The following is a 22820-nucleotide window of genomic DNA, read 5'->3' as shown; positions in this document are numbered from 1 at the left end:
CGGGGTTGGGGGCCGCCGGGCGGGCCGGCCAGAGATGCGGTGCAGGCCCCGTCCTGCGGGGGGGTGGGTGCACGATCCCGGTCGCGGGCCGGCGCCTCTCGCAGACACCGGTTGTGCCATCGCGACAGAGGAGGCAGGAGCGTGCCCTGAGCAGCCTGGTAGAAATGTTGGAAACGTTGGGATCCCGAGAGGCTGTTTTTTCCCTCTCCTCTTTTTCCGTTGGTTGCTTTTCCGTGAGCAGGCAGCCTGCAGGCCCTAGGAGAGCTGTCATGCCCGTTTAGAAGGATTGCGTGCTTTCCTTATGCAATATTCAAGTGGTGTCTGAGCAAAAAGCCTTCTTTTTTGCCTTTTGCACTTCGACAGCTTTGTGGGGTTTGTAGTATTTTGAGGTTTTTTATCTGATGAGGATGCCAGTCTTTGGAGGTGTTTCTGGTAGCATCACAAGAGTTCTCTTCTAGACACCTTGAAGATGCTACTGTAAGCTTATTCAGCCCAATGTAGTTTGTTAGTTAAGTAAACTTTCCATTCAGTATGCATCTCAGTCCTTTGACAGGCGAGTGCACAGGCACACAATAAAAGCCAGAAGAGAACAAAATATCTTTCCCAAACAGATTCCCACTGCACTAAATAGGGTCGCATTTCCATTGAGATAACTACATATAACTGTTTGGTTGTATCTGAGGTTTAAAGGACTGTGAAGCTGATATTTCTACACAGAAAAATAGTCCCATCAAGGACATCTAATACACAGTTACATCTATTGTTGTGGGTTGTTTTAATTTTGGTGACTTTTATATCCTGTTGCAGAGGTGCAGGCCAAGAAGTAGGAAGGTCATGCATTATTCTGGAGTTTAAAGGAAGAAAAATAATGGTAATTATTGCATGAATGTATTTGTATGCCCTCTTACTATGGTACTTCAGATCACAAAATGATGGGTCATGGTTAAGAAAGTTGTTCTATCACCCAGTGACTCCTCCCTACCCAAGGAAGGGGAATCAGGAAAAGGAAAGGTGACCTGTGGGTTGAAATGGAAACAGTTTTAATAAAATAATAATTAAAACCAATATTAATAACATAATATTAATGGTGAGTGAGTCGCTCTTGAGATGACAGCCATCAAAGAAACAGAGCCATCCCCAGCAAACTCCCCAGTTTATAGAGAGCATAACGTTCATGGTATAGATAATTCTGTTGGCCAGCTTCTGTCATCTGCCCTGGTTTTCACTCTCCCCAGCTTCTGCACCTGCTTAAGTCCAAACTGCTAAAGACCTTGATCATCACATACCAGTGCCAGCAGAAACTTAAAGTGTCTTATCAACCTAGTCTAGGTGTTCCTGCTCTGGCAGGGGGGTTGGACTGGATGATCTTCTGAGGTCCCCTCCAACTCCTAATATTCTGTGATCAACTTTGTTCCCATGAGATCAAATACTGCAGTCTTTGTAGAAATGCAGCTTTCCTAAGCAGAAAACTGATTCTAAGCTAGCAAATCCAGGACAAGATGTTACAGGTTAAATTCAGCCTCTGCACTGAAGTTGACCACTGTTCTAGAAGAGGCACATTTTGTAGCATAGCACATTTAGACAGAAGGCTGAGGTGTGAAATCCAGTGCTAAAAGCGGTGTTTAAGGAAAACATGCTTTTTTTGCACAATGCTAAAAGTTACCAATCACTAGGAACTATATTTTAGAGCAAAAAGAAAGAGGGTGTTTTGTATGTTCTGTTAGAAGTTTTAGCTTTTTTTCACTTTTCAGCTTGATTGTGGAATCCATCCTGGCCTGGAAGGAATGGATGCTCTTCCTTACATTGATCTGATAGATCCTGCTGAGATTGATCTCCTCCTAATTAGTCAGTAAGTTGCACCTAGAACAACAAATATACTGAGGTCATGGTCTGAGCCATGTTCACTTGTAAGTTATTAAGAGAAGCTGAAAATAGATGTGATGTAGATGGCAATGGCATGGCAAAATTTTAATTTACAACTTTTTTTTAAATTAAGGATGTTCAGTCACTTTTGACATGACAGCTCTCCTCTGAGCTTGCTGTTACGTCTGACGTTTTTGTAACCTGGCCTGTTTAACACCATTGTGACAGCTTCTAGAATGAGTTTTCTACATAAAGACTGCTGGAAAGTCTTGGTTGTGAGTTGTGCTCTGTTGGCTTTGAATGCAAAAGGTTATCGGAGACTTAGGCAAGCTTTGAATATGGTTTAAATATTACTTAGTGGCTGAGAGATGAGGAGAGCCATTTATAAATTATTTAACCAGTCATAACTGGGTTTCTGTAAAATCCTGAGTTTTCATGGTACATGCTTGTTTTTCCTGTGTTTCAAAAGTACTTTATTAAGGTAGGCCAGGCTAGAAGTGTGGCCATATAATTTTATTTCAGTAGGTGATGTTTTAATCCATAGTGTCTGACATGCAAGCTGAGGATCACGTTCGTTAGCTTTCTTGTACCTGTGACATTTATTGTGTTCCTGTTATTTTTCTTCCTCTAAATTTATGTGTAACTTACAAAAATGTTAATTCTGAAATTACCTGGGTAAAACCTTTGAGTTAGTGGAGCATTTCCTGTATTACTCTTACCTTTTCTTGGTTGTGTTTCTAGTCACTAGTGTACAGAATATAGACCAGCGTAGTTAACAACAAGGTTCAAAATTCTGTTTCTGGATTTTTGTGTTGCTGTGTTAACCCAGTGGAGTAGTGAATGATGTGATATGTATTATATAGTGGTGTTGCATAATGTTAATGTATTCATTGGACCATGTGTCTATTTTAAGTTTCCATTTAGATCACTGTGGGGCTTTACCATGGTTTTTGCAGAAAACAAGTTTTAAAGGGAGGACGTTTATGACTCATGCCACAAAAGCTATTTACAGGTGGATTCTTTCAGACTATGTCAAAGTCAGGTAAGCTGCCCCATGGTTTGTCTCTTCAGCTCCTGAATTATTTCACCTATATATCCAATAGGAAACGTAAGAGGAAGCCACCAAAGGTGGCCAGATGAACCTGGATGTTGCCATGAGTAGAAACATTATAACCAGATTAGAAGTTCTTCTGTCATCTTACTACCTCATGGATAACGTGTCTCTAAAATAATTTCCTATCAATAAAAAGATACATCCTTCTTTCCTCTCATTCTTTTCATTTGCCTTATTTGGACCTATAGCAGTGTACCTTTTCCCCCCACCTGTCTCCCCTAAGACACTTCTGATGCTTTTTAATGTCTGTTTTTTCTTAAGCCTCACAGAAGTAGTGAATTTTAAGCCCCTAAAGATACAAATCACTTTTCAGGACAAAGCCAAATTAAATATTAAATATACAAAGAGTGCTCTGTTAGTTGTTGTTGATTTTTTTTTCTCTTTTTTTTTTCCTTTTTTTTTTCCTTCTGTTACATGTCTTGACACATTTTTTCTATATGAATGCAATGGTCTGGCGTATATCTCAATACAGCAGATTCTAGCTTGGGTCAGAAACCTGATAAACAGTCCCCTTTTAACTTGTTTGTTCTGGGCCAGTGGGAAAAGTGTTGTTTAGGTTGGGTTTTGAGGACTGTTAGAAGCCAAGTGGCAGATCTCTGTCCAGGCCTGGGGATCTCTTGGTAGTTTTAGACAAATACAAGTGGCTCCTGAACTGAAAAGACTCTTCTAGTGTGGCCTTTCAAAAGGAAGATTCTTTAGCTCTTCTTATGTGGGCTACATTAGTGTACTTGGACTTGATTTCTGACGTAGGAGACGTAGCGTTACTGAATGGAAGTCTTACTGTCGGTGTTTTTGCCAACTGTTAAATAGTGTAAGCTGGTAAGATGAGCTGATATTTAGCCATTTCACTTACATCCAGTAATATATCAGCGGATGACATGCTATATACAGAAACAGACCTTGAAGAAAGCATGGACAAGATTGAGACCATCAACTTCCATGAAGTAAAAGAAGTGGCAGGAATCAAATTCTGGTGTTACCATGCAGGCCATGTTCTGGGAGCAGCCATGTTTATGATTGAAATAGCTGGTGTGAAGGTATGTTCTTTTTATTATAAAGTTGAAATCATGCCTGAATTCAAATTTAGTCATTATTTATTTGTTATTGTCTGTTAAGCCCCGCCACTGTGGCTGGAGCTGTCAAGTAGACTTGCTGTTGACTTAGAACATGTGTTTTCTCACTGATTAGAACTAGCAAGTGACACATGTATTGAACCAGGAGGGGTGTTTGGATTTTGTGGGAGTGAGTTAGGACTCACTTGGAACCAGTAAACATGTAGTTTTCCTTGCTGGTCCACTCAGAGGTAGCTGATAGCTGAGGCAGTCTTACAGAAGCTGTGTTTTAGTACCATCTATGAATGGATGTTTGGTTTTGTAATTCTGATTTACCACGTCTGCCTGAATGAATGCTTAAATGGCACTTGTCAAAGTATGAGAGTTATATTTGTCTCATAAGGCTTTTATGCTAAAGTACCTAGAGAAATAGGATTATTATGAAATTTAGGCTCAGAGAGATTTATTAAGTCATCATATAATCACAGGCAGTGTTGTGTCAAATTCAGATACTTGAAACTACTCTCTTGAATTGGAGTTCAGTAAGATAATCACTGTCTGGAAAAAATTTCACACAACCTTGAAGAGGGAGGAGAGATGGTGGTCCTGGGGCTTGCTGTCTAGTAGGACTTTGTTCATGTTTTATAATGATTGAGAATTTTTAACGTTTAAAATTTTTAAAAAGTATATAAATAGAACTGAATTTACAAGGATTGCAAAAAATTTAGATATCTTACTGCCTTTTTAAAGTATTTTCTTTGCTCATTAAGGCGTGATGGAGAAAGAGATTTCCCTCTTACTATGCATGACTCAAATGGATTGGGTTTTAATATCCATTATTTCTTGTAATTCCTTGTGAAGCAAATGGGGAATGTGATAGTAGATTACTTGGAGACCACTTATCTGCTGTTGCTGACTATAGATTTTTGTTTTATTCACATTTTAATCAATTGAATGATTGTTAAGTAAAAAATACTCTGTTTTGAAACCATCATTTGGGGCACAGAGAGCTGCGTTCCACCATGCAGTTAAGAATCTATTAAAAATTACTAACTTACAAATTACTTCTTGGTGTAATGGGAGATGTGCTCTTTCTGTCTGGAAAATCTACTAGATTACAGGCTATTTTTTTAGTATCAGAACATGTTAGGAAAAAATTTAATAAGTAATTTTATTGGATTAATCATTATGTTTGCATCCAGATATGTAAATGCAGTTTTATCTACTTTTTACTTCCACTTAGGACCTGCTGTATTTTCTGTTATATCAATTTTTACTTCTTAATGGTCAGTACATGTATGCAAAAGGCTGAAACTTGCATCTTTATATCCCAAATGAAAAATAAAATCTTAATGATTGTTTACCTAGTTCTGTTGGAATTATGGTACTGCTTGAAATATCTTCACTTATTCTGCTTAAAATACTTGTGTTGTAGTGCTATTGACCTAATAGTGTAAGCACTGTCTGCATCAGAAGAGTCTTTAGTTAAAGTACAAGTGGCTTTTTAATCATAAATTCCTTATAACCACCTTTGATTTAAGAATGTCATTCCTATACATCAGCTTTTTAAAGACTGCCAACCTTGTAAAACCTGTAATCAGAATAACTGCTTCTCTTTGTCTCAAATAGCTTTTATATACGGGTGATTTTTCAAGACAGGAAGACAGACATCTGATGGCAGCTGAAATTCCCAATATTAAACCTGATATTCTTATAATTGTAAGTTTTATAAAATTATTCCTTTTTATTAGTAATTAAATATGTATAGGGCTGTTACTTAATTAAAGATAAAATGGAATGAGAAAGGCAGTGAAGATTTAACGGTAGTACATGATTTGTGTTAAATATCCGAATGCTTGGGTGTTCAGAACTCTCCAGCATTACTTTTCACTGTATTAAAAAGCCTATTTTTCATTTTATAATTCTTCTGATTAATTTCCTTAAGCCTCTAGACAAACCTTTTCAAGGTGGGAGATTTATTAGATTTTAGACTGTGTTTGCTAGATGAATTTTACAAACCCCAGTTTAGGCAGGTATCTTTCTTTAGTAGGACCTAACGGACTTCCAACTGTGTTTGTTGAGAATTTGCCGTGGGTGGAGGTGCCCTGAGTGCTATTCCATAGTTTTGTTTTGTTTTGTTTTCTGAGCGAAATGGTTTTATTCTGAATCCATGTTTGGAAAATGAAGCTCAGGGGAAACTTTAACAGTTTTATCTGGAGGTGAACACCAGTATCTTTCAGAGTAATACTTAAAGTTATTTCATTTATTGAGTCCCTTCTAACTGCTTTCTGTAACTGATAATTTCATTTTGAGTCACATCAAAATCTAGTACTTGGTGTAATTCCTGTATTTTAGACTAAATGTTTTTAAACTGTGACACACATCCCCCTGGTGAGCCATGTCAACGTGATAACCCTTTCATCAAAGCAGTCGCAGCATTTCCAGTTAGGAAAATATAGAGTTCTAAATTATTTTTTCTTTTTTTTTAATTTTTCCTAACAAGATCTCTCTTTCCAAATTGCTGGGAGACGTTCTGGGGAGGGGAGATTTTGGTTATTTATCTTGGTGGTTATGGGAATTTGGGGGTGGTTTTCATCTTTTCCCTTCCCCTCACCCCTCTCCCTCTCCTCCCCACCATGTTAACACCAGTATGTTTTCCTGCATTTTCTTGCTGCATTCAGAGGAGGAGATGAAGAATTAGTCTCTGTGTCAGTACTCTTAACAGTTGGTTTCTCTGTATGTAGGAATCCACGTATGGTACTCATATCCATGAAAAAAGGGAAGAACGAGAGGCAAGATTCTGCAATACCGTTCATGACATTGTAAACAGAGGAGGTAGAGGTCTTATTCCTGTGTTTGCCCTGGGTCGAGCTCAAGAACTACTTTTAATTTTAGGTATGTACTTTCCCAGCTCCTCTTGAACAAATCTTCAGTTATTTTCCAGCGTGTTAATTACCTGCGAATGTATAACACATATTTGTTCAAATGTAAAAGATCCAATAGACCAGGTCAGTTCTGCTTTGGGAGGCAAAAGGAAAAAGGCCTAGAAAGGAAAATAGTGGCACGGTAATGGGTGCTTGACTTTTGAATCTTGTTGAACCAAGGTTTCAGTATTTAGGGACTATTATTACTGATTGAAAGTAAGCGATCACAACAACTGTTCTGTTTAATCTATACTGCTGAAAAAAGGTATATTTTGTTCCAAAGTTTCACTGTCTTTGCCCTTTAATTCACAAACCTATAATGGAGAAGTCTTTGTGGGAAAAGCTGAGAAGACAGACATTTCTGAAGTCCTAATGGTAATGGGAAACCAAATTGGGCTTTGTTAAGAAAAGCAAAAATAGGAGGGAGGGAAGAATTATACATGATCATAACAAGCCACTTCACATAAAATTTATAGATAGTTGTTATAAGGTACTTCAGATGAAACCATTTTTAAATAAATTATTTCCAAGCTTCTTTGCTTCTTTTTAGAGTGTTTAATTTGTACTATGTACATCTTTTTCACTACTCTTTTTGCTCATGCAAATGTTGGCAAGATCAAAAGATTACTATCTCAAAAATAAAATACTTATTTTTAGGAGTGTTGGATCTAAAGTATTACCTAAAATACTTGAAATTCTTCTCACCTACCATTTCACTTTAACTCAACATTAAAAACCAGTTTGTTTTCAAAATGTGTTACTGATCTATTCAAATGTTAATAAGAAATTTGGGTAGGGTAGTATTCAGTGTTGTAGCATTATTTACTACTTGTCATTGATTGAGGGGCTTTCTTTATAGAGGAGATAAAAAGTGAACATTTAAAATCTTGTCTAGCCATTAGTTTGTAATTTGTTGGCCTCTTCTTGCTGTGTGTAGATGCTAACGTGAGTTTCTAAAGATAAACTTGAAAATACATCAAGTAAAGCTAGACATGCAATTGAATGCTTAATTAGGTAGAAAATGCAATTGCATCTCACATGCCTACACAGTTGAGCCCACAGGCTTCTGTGTATCTTTTTCTTCTTTCCACAAGTGTCTGACGAAAAATAAAATTTCACGTTATGGTATAGAAAATGATGATGATGGGTGCAGTCTTTTAATGTTACTGTAAGTCCTAGTTATCCTTTATTGGCTGTTTCCATCTCACATTTGAGCTTACTGAGATGTTCATGGCAGTGAGCCTCTGACATGAAAAGCTTTGTCTGCAGATCAAAGCTGTTAGGTTAAAGCCGTATCATTTTGTATGTACACATACAGCCGAAGGAGCATACTGCTCTCTTTGGACAGTTGTTCCCCAGTTCTGCTGAATCTGTATGTTTTAGACTGGCAGACCTGTATCCAAGTGGGAAGATGAATGAGGTATGTTTGTACAGCTGCATTCAGATCTCTGCTTTGTGTTTAATGAAGGTCATGGCTACTGTCATCACTGATAAAGTAAGTTGTGGTTGGTGGAGGCTTTTTTTCCTGTTTTTGTTTCAGTTAAGCTTGTAAAATGTAACAGGAAGCCAGGCTTGATAACTGGGTGATCCCTTCACATCTGGAACTCCAGGGATTTGTAGTCGGAACTCTCCAACCACCTCCAACTACAAAACTTTGATATAGTGAATTCTCACCAAGATATCTATATGTGAATGTCCCCAGCCATTAGATGTATAATTCCTATTTGATAGAGGCCGTTTTATTGCAGTGGTGTGGTAAAACTTGATTAGCTGTAAATGCAGATTTATTGCTGTGTTATGTCATGTATACTTCATACCCTGTAGCTGAAGTTAGCGATTGATTGGAATTTGACCTACTAAAAATACCTAAAGTTCATCTTTTTCTTGTTTGTTTGCTTGTTTGTTTCTACTACTTGTATACATTTTTAGTTGGTGATTGCTTTTTCTTCTTTAGTAGAGCAGGTGGAAAAAAAAGGTGTTATTGTGATTTTCTGTAATAAAAATAAAAAAGACTCCTACTGCTAAATCTGTTTTACAAGAAGTATTACTATTTCTAAGAAGCTTGCATTGTGGAGATAATGCTGGGGGTACATGTGGTTTTTTTGGTTGCTGGTTGGTGGTTTTTTGTTCATTTTTATCTTTTTTCTGTTTTTTAGATGAATACTGGCAGAATCATCCTGAACTCCATGATATCCCTATATACTATGCCTCCTCTTTGGCAAAGAAATGCATGGCAGTTTATCAGACGTATGTCAATGCCATGAATGACAAAATCCGCAAGCAAATTAACATCAACAATCCATTTGTTTTCAAGCATATTAGTAATCTGAAGGTAAGCTTGACATAAGGGTATCTTACAGAAGAGGAAGGGTGGCACAAGAGTTTGTGTTTGCTGAATAGTTTGCGTGTTTACTGTCCAGTAGATTGATTAGGTACAGGTTTATATCTTGAGTTATCTGCTACCCCAGTGTTTAGAGGGCTGGTTGAGGGGAGCTTATGCCCCGACTTTTCTTCTACTACAGAGCCCTGTGCTTATTGTTTGCTCCTTAGGGGCATCAGTAGGAGAAACTTTCCTGCAAAGAGGACTTTTTATGGGGATGTGGTCTAATCTGTGAACATAGGGCTCTACTTGTACCTTGTTTAAGGGTACAGCTAGGCTGTCCCTCATTTGAGTTATGATAACCGATATTCTTGCTGTTTGTCTGTTTATAGAGTATGGACCATTTTGATGATATTGGCCCAAGCGTTGTGATGGCTTCCCCAGGTATGATGCAGAGCGGCTTATCGAGAGAGCTGTTTGAGAGCTGGTGCACAGATAAGAGAAACGGAGTAATTATAGCAGGGTACTGTGTTGAAGGAACACTTGCTAAGGTGAGTTGTTAATGCACCACAAGTTCTTGATGCAAAGTAGTACACTTGTTAAGTTTGAAAAGAATTGGCTAGCAGCAAGTGTCTTTAGTTGGATTTACTGATAAGATTGTTGTCAGGTACGCATAATCATGTAGTCAAAATTAATTGCTTTTGGTTAATGCTAATGAAAAGTACAGAAAATGTGCATATAGCCATTTCCAGTGATGTTATACAAAATGATCTTTTCTAGGAGTAATTACCTTGTCATGAGAAAGGATGACCGATACTTTTCTCCACCTTTAGACTCCTCCACCATTTAACTTTTTGAGAGGGGAGCCCTAACCCCCATTCTAGAGGAGTTGATATTAAATCGAACACTACTTACGTGCCATAGATCGTACTACCTTATGCATGTTGTGCCACTGTCTGGTTGTAGAGAATGAAATCCGTCCTTCCAAATTCCAGCAGCGAAGGCCCACCAAAGCATCTAGTTTTGCCTTTAGAGATAGAAATCACACACTCGTTATAATTTCAATGTGAATTTGAGAGAGACGTATCTGGAAGAAGAATGAACTCCCAGATCTGCTGAGGATGTAAAAGATGAAATGGTGTGTGTTGTGCACGCTTTTTTAATTTGTGAGTGTGTGATTTGAGAGATATTTTTCAGTTCTTCCCATTTAACTTGACTGCCAATATTATTTCATTGATTTTTGAAATGTAATTTGATGGATTTTCATTGATTTCATTATTTCATTGATTTTGATTTTGATTTTTTTTTTGAAGTATGACATCTATAGGAGGCGTTCAGTTTTTTATTTAAAGTGCTTTTTTTCCCTAGCACATCATGTCTGAACCTGAAGAGATCACAACTATGTCAGGGCAAAAACTCCCACTGAAGATGTCTGTGGATTACATTTCTTTCTCTGCTCACACAGATTATCAACAAACCAGCGAATTTATCCGGGCCCTGAAACCTCCACATGTGGTTAGTATACATGCTGCCCATTTCTCCAGAGTGGGATTCCTGGGGAGAATCAGTATGCAGGCACAGATAAGAAATAAACCAAAGCATAGGAGAAGAAAAGAGGATTTAACTCGGCAAAGAAAATTGTGAACTTAATAAGCATACTCTCCGAATTGCATGTTTATTATGTACGTTTATTTACAGAAAAAATGTAAAGCTAATTAAGTTCTATCATTGAACTTAATCCTTCTCTTTCATAATATGACATTGTGTTCATGTATGAAAAGTTAAATGGAATCTCTGCATTCTTCTTATTTGCACGTATTTTTCTACTAGTACTGAGGGTCATGAAATCCAGGCCTTGGAATAATGCATCTGTGCATATTCAAAGACATACACAGAACTTTATGTAGTATAATTGAGCTAATGTTTCATCTATTGTGACCTCATGAAATTACATTTTTATAAAGATGAGGTACAAGATGGCAGTTTTCTTGGATAATTTGCTTGCTAAACACGTCTGCTTGGACAAATAACGTCTGCTGAAAGGAAAACTGTCTTTCTGTAGATTTTAGTTCACGGTGAGCAGAATGAAATGGCCAGATTGAAAGCAGCACTGATACGGGAATATGAGGATAATGATGAAGTTCATATAGAAGTTCATAATCCTAGGAATACTGAAGCTGTGACATTGAACTTCAGAGGAGAAAAACTTGCCAAGGTATAAAATTAATATTTTCTTATCTGTACAGCATTATTTTTCTCTGGGATAAAAACTACACATTTTCTCCCAAGCCTCTGTTTTTAATTGGTTTTGAATTGTATGTTTTCCAGGGACTTAAAGTATGTGAATGTTTTGGGTTTGGTGGTGTATTTGGGGTTTGTTTTGGTGTGGGTTTTTTTTTTTTGGCTCTTCACTCTTCCAGCCTTTTCTTGTGTTACATTTCAGAGTGTTAGTTGGTTACTCTGACTTTCCTTTATTTTCAGAGTTAATTTTATATAATGTTTGATTATTTTTTTGAGGAAACTGTATTTTATCTCTATATAGTTAACTTTAAGCTATGAATGCTTCAGATTGCCTTGCTGCACTATGTGTGGTTTTTTTCTTTCCAGGTGATGGGATCTTTAGCAGATAAGAAACCAGAGCAAGGACAGAGAATTTCTGGAATCCTAGTTAAAAGAAATTTTAACTATCACATCCTTTCTCCATGTGACCTCTCCAGTAAGTAAAGACAGTCATATGCTCAGTGGGTAATTGAAAATAACTGTATCCTCCTTCTGTTATTAAAACACATACAATACTGTGGGGGTTTCTTCTGTAATTTTGTGTTTGATAAGCAGTTAATGAACATCTTGGTTTTAGTTTGGCTTGTTTTTGCCAAAAGTTCTGAACTCTTGGAGTGAGAAGCAATGCATTCAATTCTCTGTCCACCAAGGTTTAAAATAATTCTGTTCTTTTTGCAAAAGGAAAAAAGCAAAATTCCATTCCCGTTGTGGTTACTTAAAACTTTTCCCTCTGTGTGAATACACATAAAACATACCAGGGGGAACAGAAAAGCACCTTGATCCATTGTCCTGACAGTTTCTAAAATGTCATTAGTTTTTAGTGTAAAAAGCTACAGTACAGTGAAAATACTGTGTATTGCTCCTACGCTATTTATCACTAAAGAAATGGATCTGTTCTCAAAATAGAAAAATGATGAAATGGAGTAGTGATGTCAGAAGAGCTTGGGGGAAAGCAGTTCTACTGTCCTGCATCATCGTTGCCTTTAGTGGGTGTGATAACGTAACAAGCTCTTGCTGGTTTCTTAACCACAAATACGTTATTTACCTTACAGACCCTCCACTCCTCTTTACAAACTGTCCTGTTCAGCCCTCTATCTTGAATATATTGATGTCATTATTTTTCTGTGGTGACAATTTTATTTTTTAGGAAGCAGATTCAAAGGGATAATTTTTAATACATACTTTTAAAAATTCTTTCAGATTATACGGACTTGGCGATGAGCACGGTAACACAGACACAAGCCATTCCATATACCGGCCCTTTTAATCTCCTTTATTATCAGCTACAAAAACTTACCGGTGCGTATTTGGAGGGACATGTTCATGATTTATAGTGGTCAACTTTTAAAACAACTTACAGTCTTCAGATGTCTTCTGTGTGGAAACTTCTTTGCTAGTAACTGAAGTGCCACAGTTTGTTTCGTATTTTACAACGTTCATTAGATTGTGCAGCCTCTGCCAGATCCAGGTCATGAGTGTGACACATCCGTTTGGGGGATTCTACTGCAGTTGTACTACAAAATCATAAGTATGTAGTATTACAGAGCCTAGGCTGATTTTTGTGTCCTGTCAGCCCCCAAAGTGAGTGCCATAGCCACTCTGATGCAAAATTTATTAATTCATCTTTTATCTCTAGCCCCAGAATAGAATGGGTAATGCTGTCCATTAATATAAACCAAAGTTCTGTCCTTTTTGTGACAGCCAGTCTCTTTTGTCCCTCCCCAAGAGGCCAGAATCTAACCTTGCTGGCTTTGTCTGACTCAGAAGCCATTTTAATCTGCCACTAGTGTCATCCCCAGCGCCTCTGTGTTACTTTTCTTCAGAGACAGGGACAGCTCCTGCCTGGTTCACTAAAGGCACATACACTTTGCAGGATTCCACAGATTTAAAGGTGAGGATTTTTTTCTTCTCTAGTGTCAGAATCTTGTTCATGTCACTAGTGAAGAGAGCACCTGTATTCAGTTGGTGTTCAGGTCTCAGCCTGAGCGCTACCTGGCACACAAATGCTTTGGTTTTATCCTCTATGCTTATGTGATAAACGGGTTATCCTTTAAGAGTATAACAGGAGGTTGTTAATTCCGCAAATGGAGCACTAAATTGCTCATTTGTTTTCCTTTTCATTGATGTACACGTGTCAGTGTACTCAGCTATGAGTTCAAAACAAGTGAAATGGCCAATATTACATACTGAACAAAATCCAAACAGTCCATACCAAAGAAAATGGTTTTGTCAGGCAAGGGAAGAGAATAAGTGCTTCAGGCTTAGAAGTGAATTGTGAGCTGCTGTGGTGATAATCACAGTGTTCTTGAAATGACCTGTTTTCTTATGCAGATAAAGTTAGTCTTGTTTTCAGTATAATTTTATTCTTGCTAACCATTTGTTATCACTTCTTAGGTGATGTAGAAGAAATAGAAATCCAACAAAAACCAGCCTTGAAGGTTTTCAAAAATATTACTGTGATCCAGGAGCCAGGCATGGTAGTCCTTGAGGTGGGCATTGCTGAGGGAGAGAGAAGTACTGTCTTCTCCAGTTCCTGCAAAATAGTATCATATAGATGCCATGCCCTTTCTGTTGGATGGCAAGTAGAATGAAAGCTAGAACAAAGTTCCCTTTGAGCTGTGGTCCTGTGTTGTATGTTTGTTGTCTCATTTAGCCACTACTATTTTATTTTTTGTTGTGACTCAGGAGTATAGTGGCAGATTTGGTGCCCTTTTTTGTTTGGCAAATAGTAATTGGAAATAATGTCAAATGGTGTTCCCTCCTTCCCCCCTTTCCTCCATCACCCAAATAGTTGTAATTAGTAACTACTTCATAAATGTATTCAGAATCATTCAACAGCTTGAATTTTTCATGGAAAGTTACTGGAATGTGCCAAGTTAAAAGCAGTTAATCATTTGGTGTGAAGTGTGTGACACTCATCTGAAACTAGAATTCAGAGAAAAGGAGAATGCAATGAATTAGTTACACTGGTTTTGTGTTGCATTATTCCCTCAGCCCAAATAATGGGCTCAAATTCTGAATTATTTTTTTCTATATTCCAGTGGGTGGCAAATCCTGCTAATGATATGTATGCAGACACCGTGACAACAGTGATACTGGAAGTGCAGTCAAATCCCAAAATACAGAAAGGTAGTAACTTTAGTGTGTGCTTACTTAACTGAGGCATTTCTTCTTCTTTTTTTTTATATCAGGCTTAGAGGGATATAATAGATTGCAATCTCACTATTGTACTTCCTCTCCTTATGAAACTTTTTAAGGAGTGAGATCTGCTACTTCACAGAATTACAGCTTGGTCTTCGTTATTTGTATCACATTCATTTGTTGAAACTTTCCCTTACATGGCAACTGTTAGCCGAGTGTGGAAAATGTGACCTTATTTAAAATAAGTTAAATATTACTCACTTTAGATTTTTAAAAAATACAAACAATTTGTGACATCTTATTTAAATATTTTTGTTTCTCATTTGAAAGTTATGATTGCAATTCATTAGTGGTATTCCTATGACTGTACACCAGAAAGAGTTAGGTAGGCAATGCTGAATAAAGGTCAGACTAATTTTCACAATTAAACTTACGCAGACCCCGTAACCAAGTAATATTGCTGGGTAGTGATAGCGTCCTCAGATACTGGGTTTGATGCTGGTGTTCAATGATAGTTCATATATTTTGTTCCACTGTTTTGCTTTTGAACACATACATCACTGTGCTAAGAATCTGGGGCAAGTATTGAATATTAGGTTGGCCACTGAGGATAAGTGTTGGCAGCTTGGCAACACAGTGGCACAGATCATTTAATGATAATCCAGTTATCAAAATAAAATAAGGAAAGTTTTTTCTGTTTTCTAGGATTTTAGATCACTTTTTTGTCACTACCTGCATCATTACTTGGAACATACGTTATTTTACTTGCAAAGATCTTATTAAATTCTGCCTTTATGTAATAAGTAACAGTTGTGTATCTATCTTAGAGCATTATTAATCTGCAGTTTGGATGTGGTCAGGCAAGCAGAACTCAAAATTCTAGCCCTGGGTGTTAATGTAAAAGCAGTAACATTTGGGGAGGTTGTTTGGTTTGGGTTTATTCAGCAAAAGGGCAACATGAGTAGTGATCATATTAAATTAATGCCAAGGTCACAACTTAAAAACTCCTAAGCTGTCTGTAATGCCCAGCGGGTAAGTGCTGTGCCCTGACATAGGGGACCTGTGGCACGTGTGACCTTAGTGCCAGTTTTTAATTTGTGTGGAAAACAGAGTAGTGGGGAGGAGGTGAGGAGACGTGAACCCAGGACACATCTGAGGTGTGCGCTTGAACCCCAAGGTGTTCAGAGCAGTCTGAGGTCTTGTGCTTACTGTCCCTTTGCCCTCCATTAACTCCTGTGATCACCTTCCTTTTAACAAGCTCCCACGTTAAAAATTCCACATATAAATATATACCTTCATGTCATTCTGTATCAGATCTCTACTGAAGTCTGATAGTCTAGGTCTACAATGCATCCTTAAAATAACTGATGTTTTTAAATTACCAGAGACTGATAGTGAGGAGTCTGGCTTGATCTGTACCTTATGAACCTCACATGCAACATTTTATTTGTAACACTTCTAGTAGATTTTTCTTTCCAAATCAGCATGGAAAGCATTAGAGCTATATGGACAGAAATACTCGTTACTCCTCTTGTATTTTTATTATTTATTCTGTAATTATATATAGTATTATATTTTTTATATAATAGCACTCCCTGTACTTCAGGTGCTTAGTTCCATGGTGTTAGTTCATGGTGGTGATTCTGTCAGCTGATCTTCGGTGTGGCTTCTTGTGGGATTTTTTTCCCTTATTCAGGGTAAAAACACATTGCAAATAGTTCTTGCAGTTGTCTGGTTTAGGCTGTATTCACAGGATCACAAGTGATTGAATTTAAGTATTCTACGTTATTGCTGAACAGTTGAGCCTGTGCCTACTCTTACCTCATTTCCAATATAAGGCTTTTTTGCATAGTACATTCAGTTACTGCAGCTTATCTAAGGGATAGCAAAGTTTTAAGATGCACTTGCTTGGTCTCTTGTAATTATGACGTTCTTCAAAGAATTTCTGAGTTATTCTGACTACTGTTATGTTTGGTTCTCTGAACTCTTCAGATGATTTAGAAATCTTGAAAGCTATTTTTTAAAACGCCTTCTTATAAATAAGCTCTAGTCAGAGATCTGTTTTGTTTATTCATCAGTGAAAGAAGCAGTGATTTTCACAACTAACTCTTCCTATAGGCTTCTTACTCCTTTAATGATCAAATACTTAAATTTTCAAAAGAAAATTACTTGTTTTAAACTCTTTCTTGACTTTGGAACTAAGTATAAAACCAGTATCATTTTTATTTCAAGCTCTGTATCCTGAAACACATTCCAGGAATCTCTGGGCCTATTACTCAGAATATTACAGATCTTGCATAGCTTTAAAATTGTTTATCATGAAAGTGAACTAGGAACTGGATTGTATTAATTAACCAATTTTCACTCCCAGTAAATGTCTGTGAAAAGCAAAATGACTTTTTCTTTTCAGCTGCAGTACCTAAAATTTCCAAAAAAGTAGACATGGATGTGTATAGAAAGAGGATGGAGATCATGCTTCAGTAAGTTGGCATATATTTTTTAAAGGAAAATCATCACTGTTAATCATGTACATACAATAATTTTAGTATAATACAGTTTAAAGATACAGGTACTTAAAATATGGTGTGCAAATTTAATTCAGTCTAAGTTCTACAAAGGCCAGGAATTAAGTAAAGAGAGAGGTGCAGCACAAAACTCAACATCATTATATTTTTGAATACAGGGCTCAGTTATTTCTTCCAGAAGTGAATTTTTAAGTTATCTCCCAAAAGTACGCTACGAATGCTTATGAAAATACTGGTTTTGATCACTTCTCTTTTAAAACTTACTCTGATGTATGTTCTGAGGGTCTTTTGAAGTCAAAGGTATCCTGCCCTTTATTAATGATGAGATTTTTTTTCGGTAAATACTGTTATGTGACACCCACTCTCATAATAATTTACACTGGTATCTGTCCATTATAGCTGAGTGGGTTAAATAACAGCTGCTGAAAGGCGATGCTCTGCTGACAAAATGCCTTTGGAAGCCTAGGATTAATAGAAAGAAAAACCTAAGTTTGCTGTTTGGCCACACCTCACACACACAGATCTTTGTTTTAGGGATATGTTTGGAGAAGACTGCGTGAGTTCAAAAGACGACTCCGTCCTGTGCGTCACGGTTGATGGGAAGACTGCAAACATCTCCCTGGACACTCGAGTACGTACAGCAGAGCACTTTTGTGTGCAGTGTGGTGTGTCTCCAGCCTGGTGTACAGGGCTGCCTGGAACACTGTGTAGCCACTTGCTAAGGAAATGTTTTCGTATTTGGTGTCAAAACAGCTTAAGCCTTTTCACTTTCCATTCATTTTATTGACGTTCTCATCAGTTGATCGGTACCCGGCCTTTCAGAAACGCTGATCCAGCCTGCAAGCTGGGTGTGTTACAGGAGCATGTGCTAGAGAGTTTTCTTCATTAAAAACATGCTAACGGTGTTTCTGTTACAAATGCAGTAAATTTGGAAGAAAACCCAGTATTTTTCAGCAGCGCTCTACTTGTATAAAAATTAATAAGGAAAGACTGTAGAGGAGAAACTGATTTAACCAACAAAATTATTTTTTAATGCTCTTAAAATGAAGGCTCTGGTCTGAATAATTGAACAGTCACAGAGTAGGAATGATGCTAATATCTTTTTTTGTCTTCTTGATCCTTTTGTGGGTAAATTGAAAGCATGAAATGCTCACAAAAATAAATACTGTATTAACTTTCTAGCTAGATTCAGAATTGTATGTCATGCATGTCAGAAGGCGGCTTTAGGCAGCTGTCACACCTAGTTGTTCGAACAATGTGGAACAGTACAGGATGGTTAAAACCATGCCCTTCGTGTCCTTAAGCTTTTTAATGTGTTGACTTTCATTATTAATAACGTATTAAAAATACGTCATGTATTACCTCTATCCATAGTAGTAATATCTGCCACTGTAGCGGCTCTCAGATGCTGTCCTTAGAGACCACAACAAATGTTTAAAGTGTTCTGCAGACCCAGAAGAAAAGGTTGGTCCCTGCCCAAAATTTGTTACCTATTGAAACAGAACAAGTGAGTGCTCATTATCTTAAGAGGAAAGTGAGTTACAGTCTTGTGATTAACTGTGCTTGCCGTGTCATCTTTTTTAATAAAACAGATGCTACATGTCAGTGTATACACAGTACAGAAAGAGCTCTTGCAATAGAGAGAAGAGTAACAAGACTGGAAAAAATGTATACTGCTTAATCAAGAAGTTAGGTTTCGTTTGCATATTACATTGTACGGATATATGTCGTCGTCGTTAAAATACCCGTGTACTGACAGAAACCCTAATGGCAACTCCACTGCAACAGCGTGTGTCTTTGTAACTCTTGTTTTACAAGCTGTGTTGGCAATGGCAAGCTTGTGCCATTGTGAACCGAGTTTTACAAGAAAGATCTGTCCTTCTTTATAAATCTTCTTATAAAACTTTAATAGCTTTAAAGAAACCTGTTTAGTATAGATCTGAATGTGTGATGGGACATACGGGTTTATTTTTGCCACGTTAACTCTTAACACCGTGCTCTTACAGTTAACGTGCTTTTAACGCCGTTGTTAGGTAACATTAAATGCACGTTTGCTGCTTCAAATGCCTTTTTTTGTTCCAAAAATCTTTACGGTTTAAAGGAGTTACTTGTTCAGGAGAGTGACAAGTTAATACTGAATTGGTACAGCCTTAGAGCCGAGAAAGTCCACAGGATCAGGAATAGCATCACAACGCAAATGCTGCCCTTTGGTTTGAGAGCGAGCGGTCAGGGGACCGCGTTGAATGAGTGCTGATGAAATGGCACGTTTGGGTTGGGCAGCTTTCTCTAGGAGGAAATTTAAATTGTTTTAGTGATAAATGAATCTTTTCAGGGTTCTATTTTGATGTAAATGTTATCTTATGGGTGTAGCAACACCAATGTGGAGACTCCTGAGTGCAGGTGCCTGTACCTCTGTGATGAATGCATGTGTTTTCCAACATTAACCTAATACAGTGCGGGTGAATTCGCAGATACAATGAAATCTCTGAGGAGTGAGCCTTGTGTGGTTTTATTTGATTTTGAATTAAATGTAATCTTCAGAACTTAATGCATTTTACAAAGTAAAAAAAGTTATTAATCAAACATAAAACTTGAGATTAAGCTTGTTTCTTAGCAGGACTTTCATAAGTCTTCTCTGAACGTGTTGGCAGATCATGGAAAAGCGTACCGTGCCACTCCTGATAACTTCCTTTTCAATTTGCGTGACTACTTTTCCTTTCCCCTTATGACCTTCTTCACATGCTAAAAAGAATTATGAAATGCTGGTTGTTCTAAAATACTTTTTTTTTTGTTCCCAGACAGTTGACTGTGAGCCAGGAAGCGAAGATGACGAATCCCTTCGTGAAATGTTGGAATTGGCAGCACAGAGGCTTTACGATGCCCTCAGCCCAGTGTACTGACCTCTGTAGATACCTCGGCACATCAGAAAAATCTTCTAAATGTTCCACTTCTTTGGACTATTTTTTAAGAGTAAATAAATTTTTTTTCTTCCGTAAGTCAGATGTATCAGTTCTGTGACTGACACTGCTGAGCTGTTTCAAATAACGGATGAGTGTGTGGGTTGATCCTGGCTGGACACCAGGAGCCCACCAAAGCCACTCGATCACTCCCCTCCTCAGCTGGACAGGGGAGAGAAAATGTAACAAAAGCCTCATGGGTTGAGATAGAGACAAGGCGAGCACTCAGCAGTTACCGTCACAGGCAAAACAGACTCAGCTCGGGAAAAGTAATTTCATTTATTACCAATCTAACTAGGGTAAGGAGAAAGTAAAAACTAAATCTTAGAACACCTTCTCCCCACATCTCTTTTCTTCCTGGGCTTAACTTCACTCATGATTTCTCTACCTCCTCCCCCACCACAGTGCAGGGGCGGTGGGGAATGGGGGTTGTGGTCAGTTCTTCACATGTTGTCTCTGCTGCTCCTTTCTTCTCAGGGGGAGGACTCTTCACACTTCCCCTGCTCCCGTGTGGCGACCCTCCCACAAGGGACAGTCCTCCATGAACTTCTCCAGTGAGTCCTTCCCATGGGCTGCAGGTTTTTACAAACTGCCCCAGCATGGGTCTGCCATGGGGTCACAAGTCCTGCCGGCAAACCTGCTCCAGCGTGGGCTCCTCTCTCTGTGGGGCCACAGGTCCAGCCAGGAGCCTGCTCCAGTGCAGGCTTCCCACAGAGCCACAGCCTCCTGCAGACATGTCCAACTGCTCTGGTGTGGAGTTCTCCAGAGGCTGCACGTGGATCTCTGCTCCACCGTGGACCTCCATGGGCTGCAGAAGGACAGCCTGCCTCACCACGGTCTTCACCACGGGCTGCAGGGAAATCTCTGCTGCAGTGCCTGGAGCACCTCCCGCCTCTCCATCTTCACTGACCTTGGTGGCAGCAGAGTTGTTTCTCTCACATATTCTCACTCCTCTCTCTGGTTGCAGGTCTTTTATTCTGCTCCTTAAACATGTTCTCACAGTGGCGCTACCGCCATTGCTGACAGGCTTGGCCTTGGCCAGCAGTGGGTCCACCTTGGAGGTGGCTGACATTGGCTTTAGCAGACATAGGGGAAACTTCTAGCAGCTTCTCACAGAAGCCACCCCTGTAACCTCCCTGCTACCACAACGTTGCCATACAAACCCAATGCAGTGAGCACCATTATAGCAACTGTATTTGTGCACAGAGATCATAATAAAATCACGCAAAGTGTGCGTATGCTGTTCTTTCTTATGTGCACATACATGAAATATGAAAAAATTCTTAAGCTATCTAAATGTAGAATTACAAAAATTAAATTGAGAGTTTTATATTTTTTGTCTGGAGGGATAAATTGGATGTTTTGAGTTTGCATATGCTCAGAATCAGGCTTGTATAGGATTTTGTTCCAATCAAGGAAGCAAGTACCTGCATGCTTGTATCTGAATCATACATTACCAGGTTGGAAGAGACCACAAGGATCATCTAGTCCAACCTCTCAAGGTAAAAGTATCATTTAAGCGAGATGAGCCAGCACCCTGTCAAGCTGATGCTTAAAACTGACCAGTGTAGGGGAATTCACCACTTCCCCAGGAGACTGTTCCAATGTCTGATTGACCTCATGGTAAAAAAATTTATTCTGCAGTTCAATCGGAATCTCTCCAGAAGCAACTTGTGTCCGTTACCCCTTGCTTTTCCATGTGGCTCCTTGTGAAAAGGGAGTCTCCATCCTCTTGGCAGCCACCCTTTACGTGCTGGTACATGGTGATAAAAAATTAAATCTGCTCAAAGTCAAAGGGGGCTTGAACACATCTAAACTGGAATCCGTGTTTGCATGTGAGGGTTAAGTGAAGCTTTCAAACCTGCTGCAAGAGAAGTCAGTGCTTATGACCTGTAACAGCTGCACGTGCAAATGGCTCCTGTCACCATTTCCATGACAGCCACATCTGCTCCAGCTGAGGCCCTGTCACTGCCACCGAAATGGTCTTCCTGCACAAAGCGGGTATCAGAGGCTGCAGGAGGGAGAGAAGAATTGCAGATGCAAAGGCGATACTTCCAGTTAGCTGGGATTGTTGCCAAACAGTAAATCATGCTGAAAAATGTCCATAGAAAGCGAGTTTTCTACAAAAGAACATTATCTTTCTCTTGTACATGCAACTGTTTGTTCCCTTTTCTCAGCTGATTAAACTGGCACCTGATAATCTTTGTAGCAGTATTAGTGTTATTAGCAGAATTAGTGTATTAGTATTAGCAGAATTAGTGACAGCTTTCCTCCCCAAATTGTGTGCTATAAGCTAACTAAACAGGAGTATGGAGTCTTTTAAAGGAGGTAAGAGCATTTTGTTAAAAAGGAGGTCTCTCTTTAGAACAGATAAGCTTATTTTTTAAATAATGCACGGTTTTTTAAACGTGCTTTTAGCCAGTATGGGACTGTGGCGTGTTCAATGTGTCACTGGGTGAGGTCCCCGACACTGCTGCCCGCCATGTCCCGGCGCCACAGCCCTGAGGGGAGGGTCCTCTTCTCCAGGCCCCGCTCCGCCTCAGGAAATACTTCCCTGCAGCAATGGGCCTTTTAAAGAGGAGGGGGGCCCGTAAAATGTTGGCGGTGCTGGAACTTGCAGCCGGTTTTTAACACGGATCTAAGC

At 38.7% G+C, this 22820-nt stretch overlaps 1 protein-coding gene across 1 annotated transcript; it reads left to right on the top strand.

The window, feature by feature from the left end:
- Nucleotides 1–717: 717 nt before the first annotated feature.
- Nucleotides 718–20204, top strand: CPSF3 (cleavage and polyadenylation specific factor 3, 73kDa; the record flags this gene model as incomplete). The annotated part of the gene is made up of 17 exons (XM_010184288.1): nt 718–871; nt 1752–1849; nt 2777–2905; nt 3837–4014; nt 5659–5748; nt 6774–6924; nt 9110–9285; nt 9666–9824; nt 10642–10788; nt 11336–11488; nt 11881–11989; nt 12754–12852; nt 13948–14042; nt 14595–14682; nt 17105–17174; nt 17754–17850; nt 20018–20204. Coding segments are annotated over 17 exons (2095 nt in total), but the record flags the coding sequence as incomplete, so codon positions are not given.
- Between the last annotated feature and the right edge of the window lie 2616 nt (nt 20205–22820).

The sequence above is a fragment of the Mesitornis unicolor genome, unplaced genomic scaffold, assembly GCF_000695765.1.
Source record: "Mesitornis unicolor isolate BGI_N332 unplaced genomic scaffold, ASM69576v1 scaffold25565, whole genome shotgun sequence".
In the NCBI taxonomy this organism is placed as follows: Eukaryota; Metazoa; Chordata; class Aves; order Mesitornithiformes; family Mesitornithidae; genus Mesitornis; species Mesitornis unicolor.
This window is presented reverse-complemented; position numbering and strand designations above follow the sequence as displayed.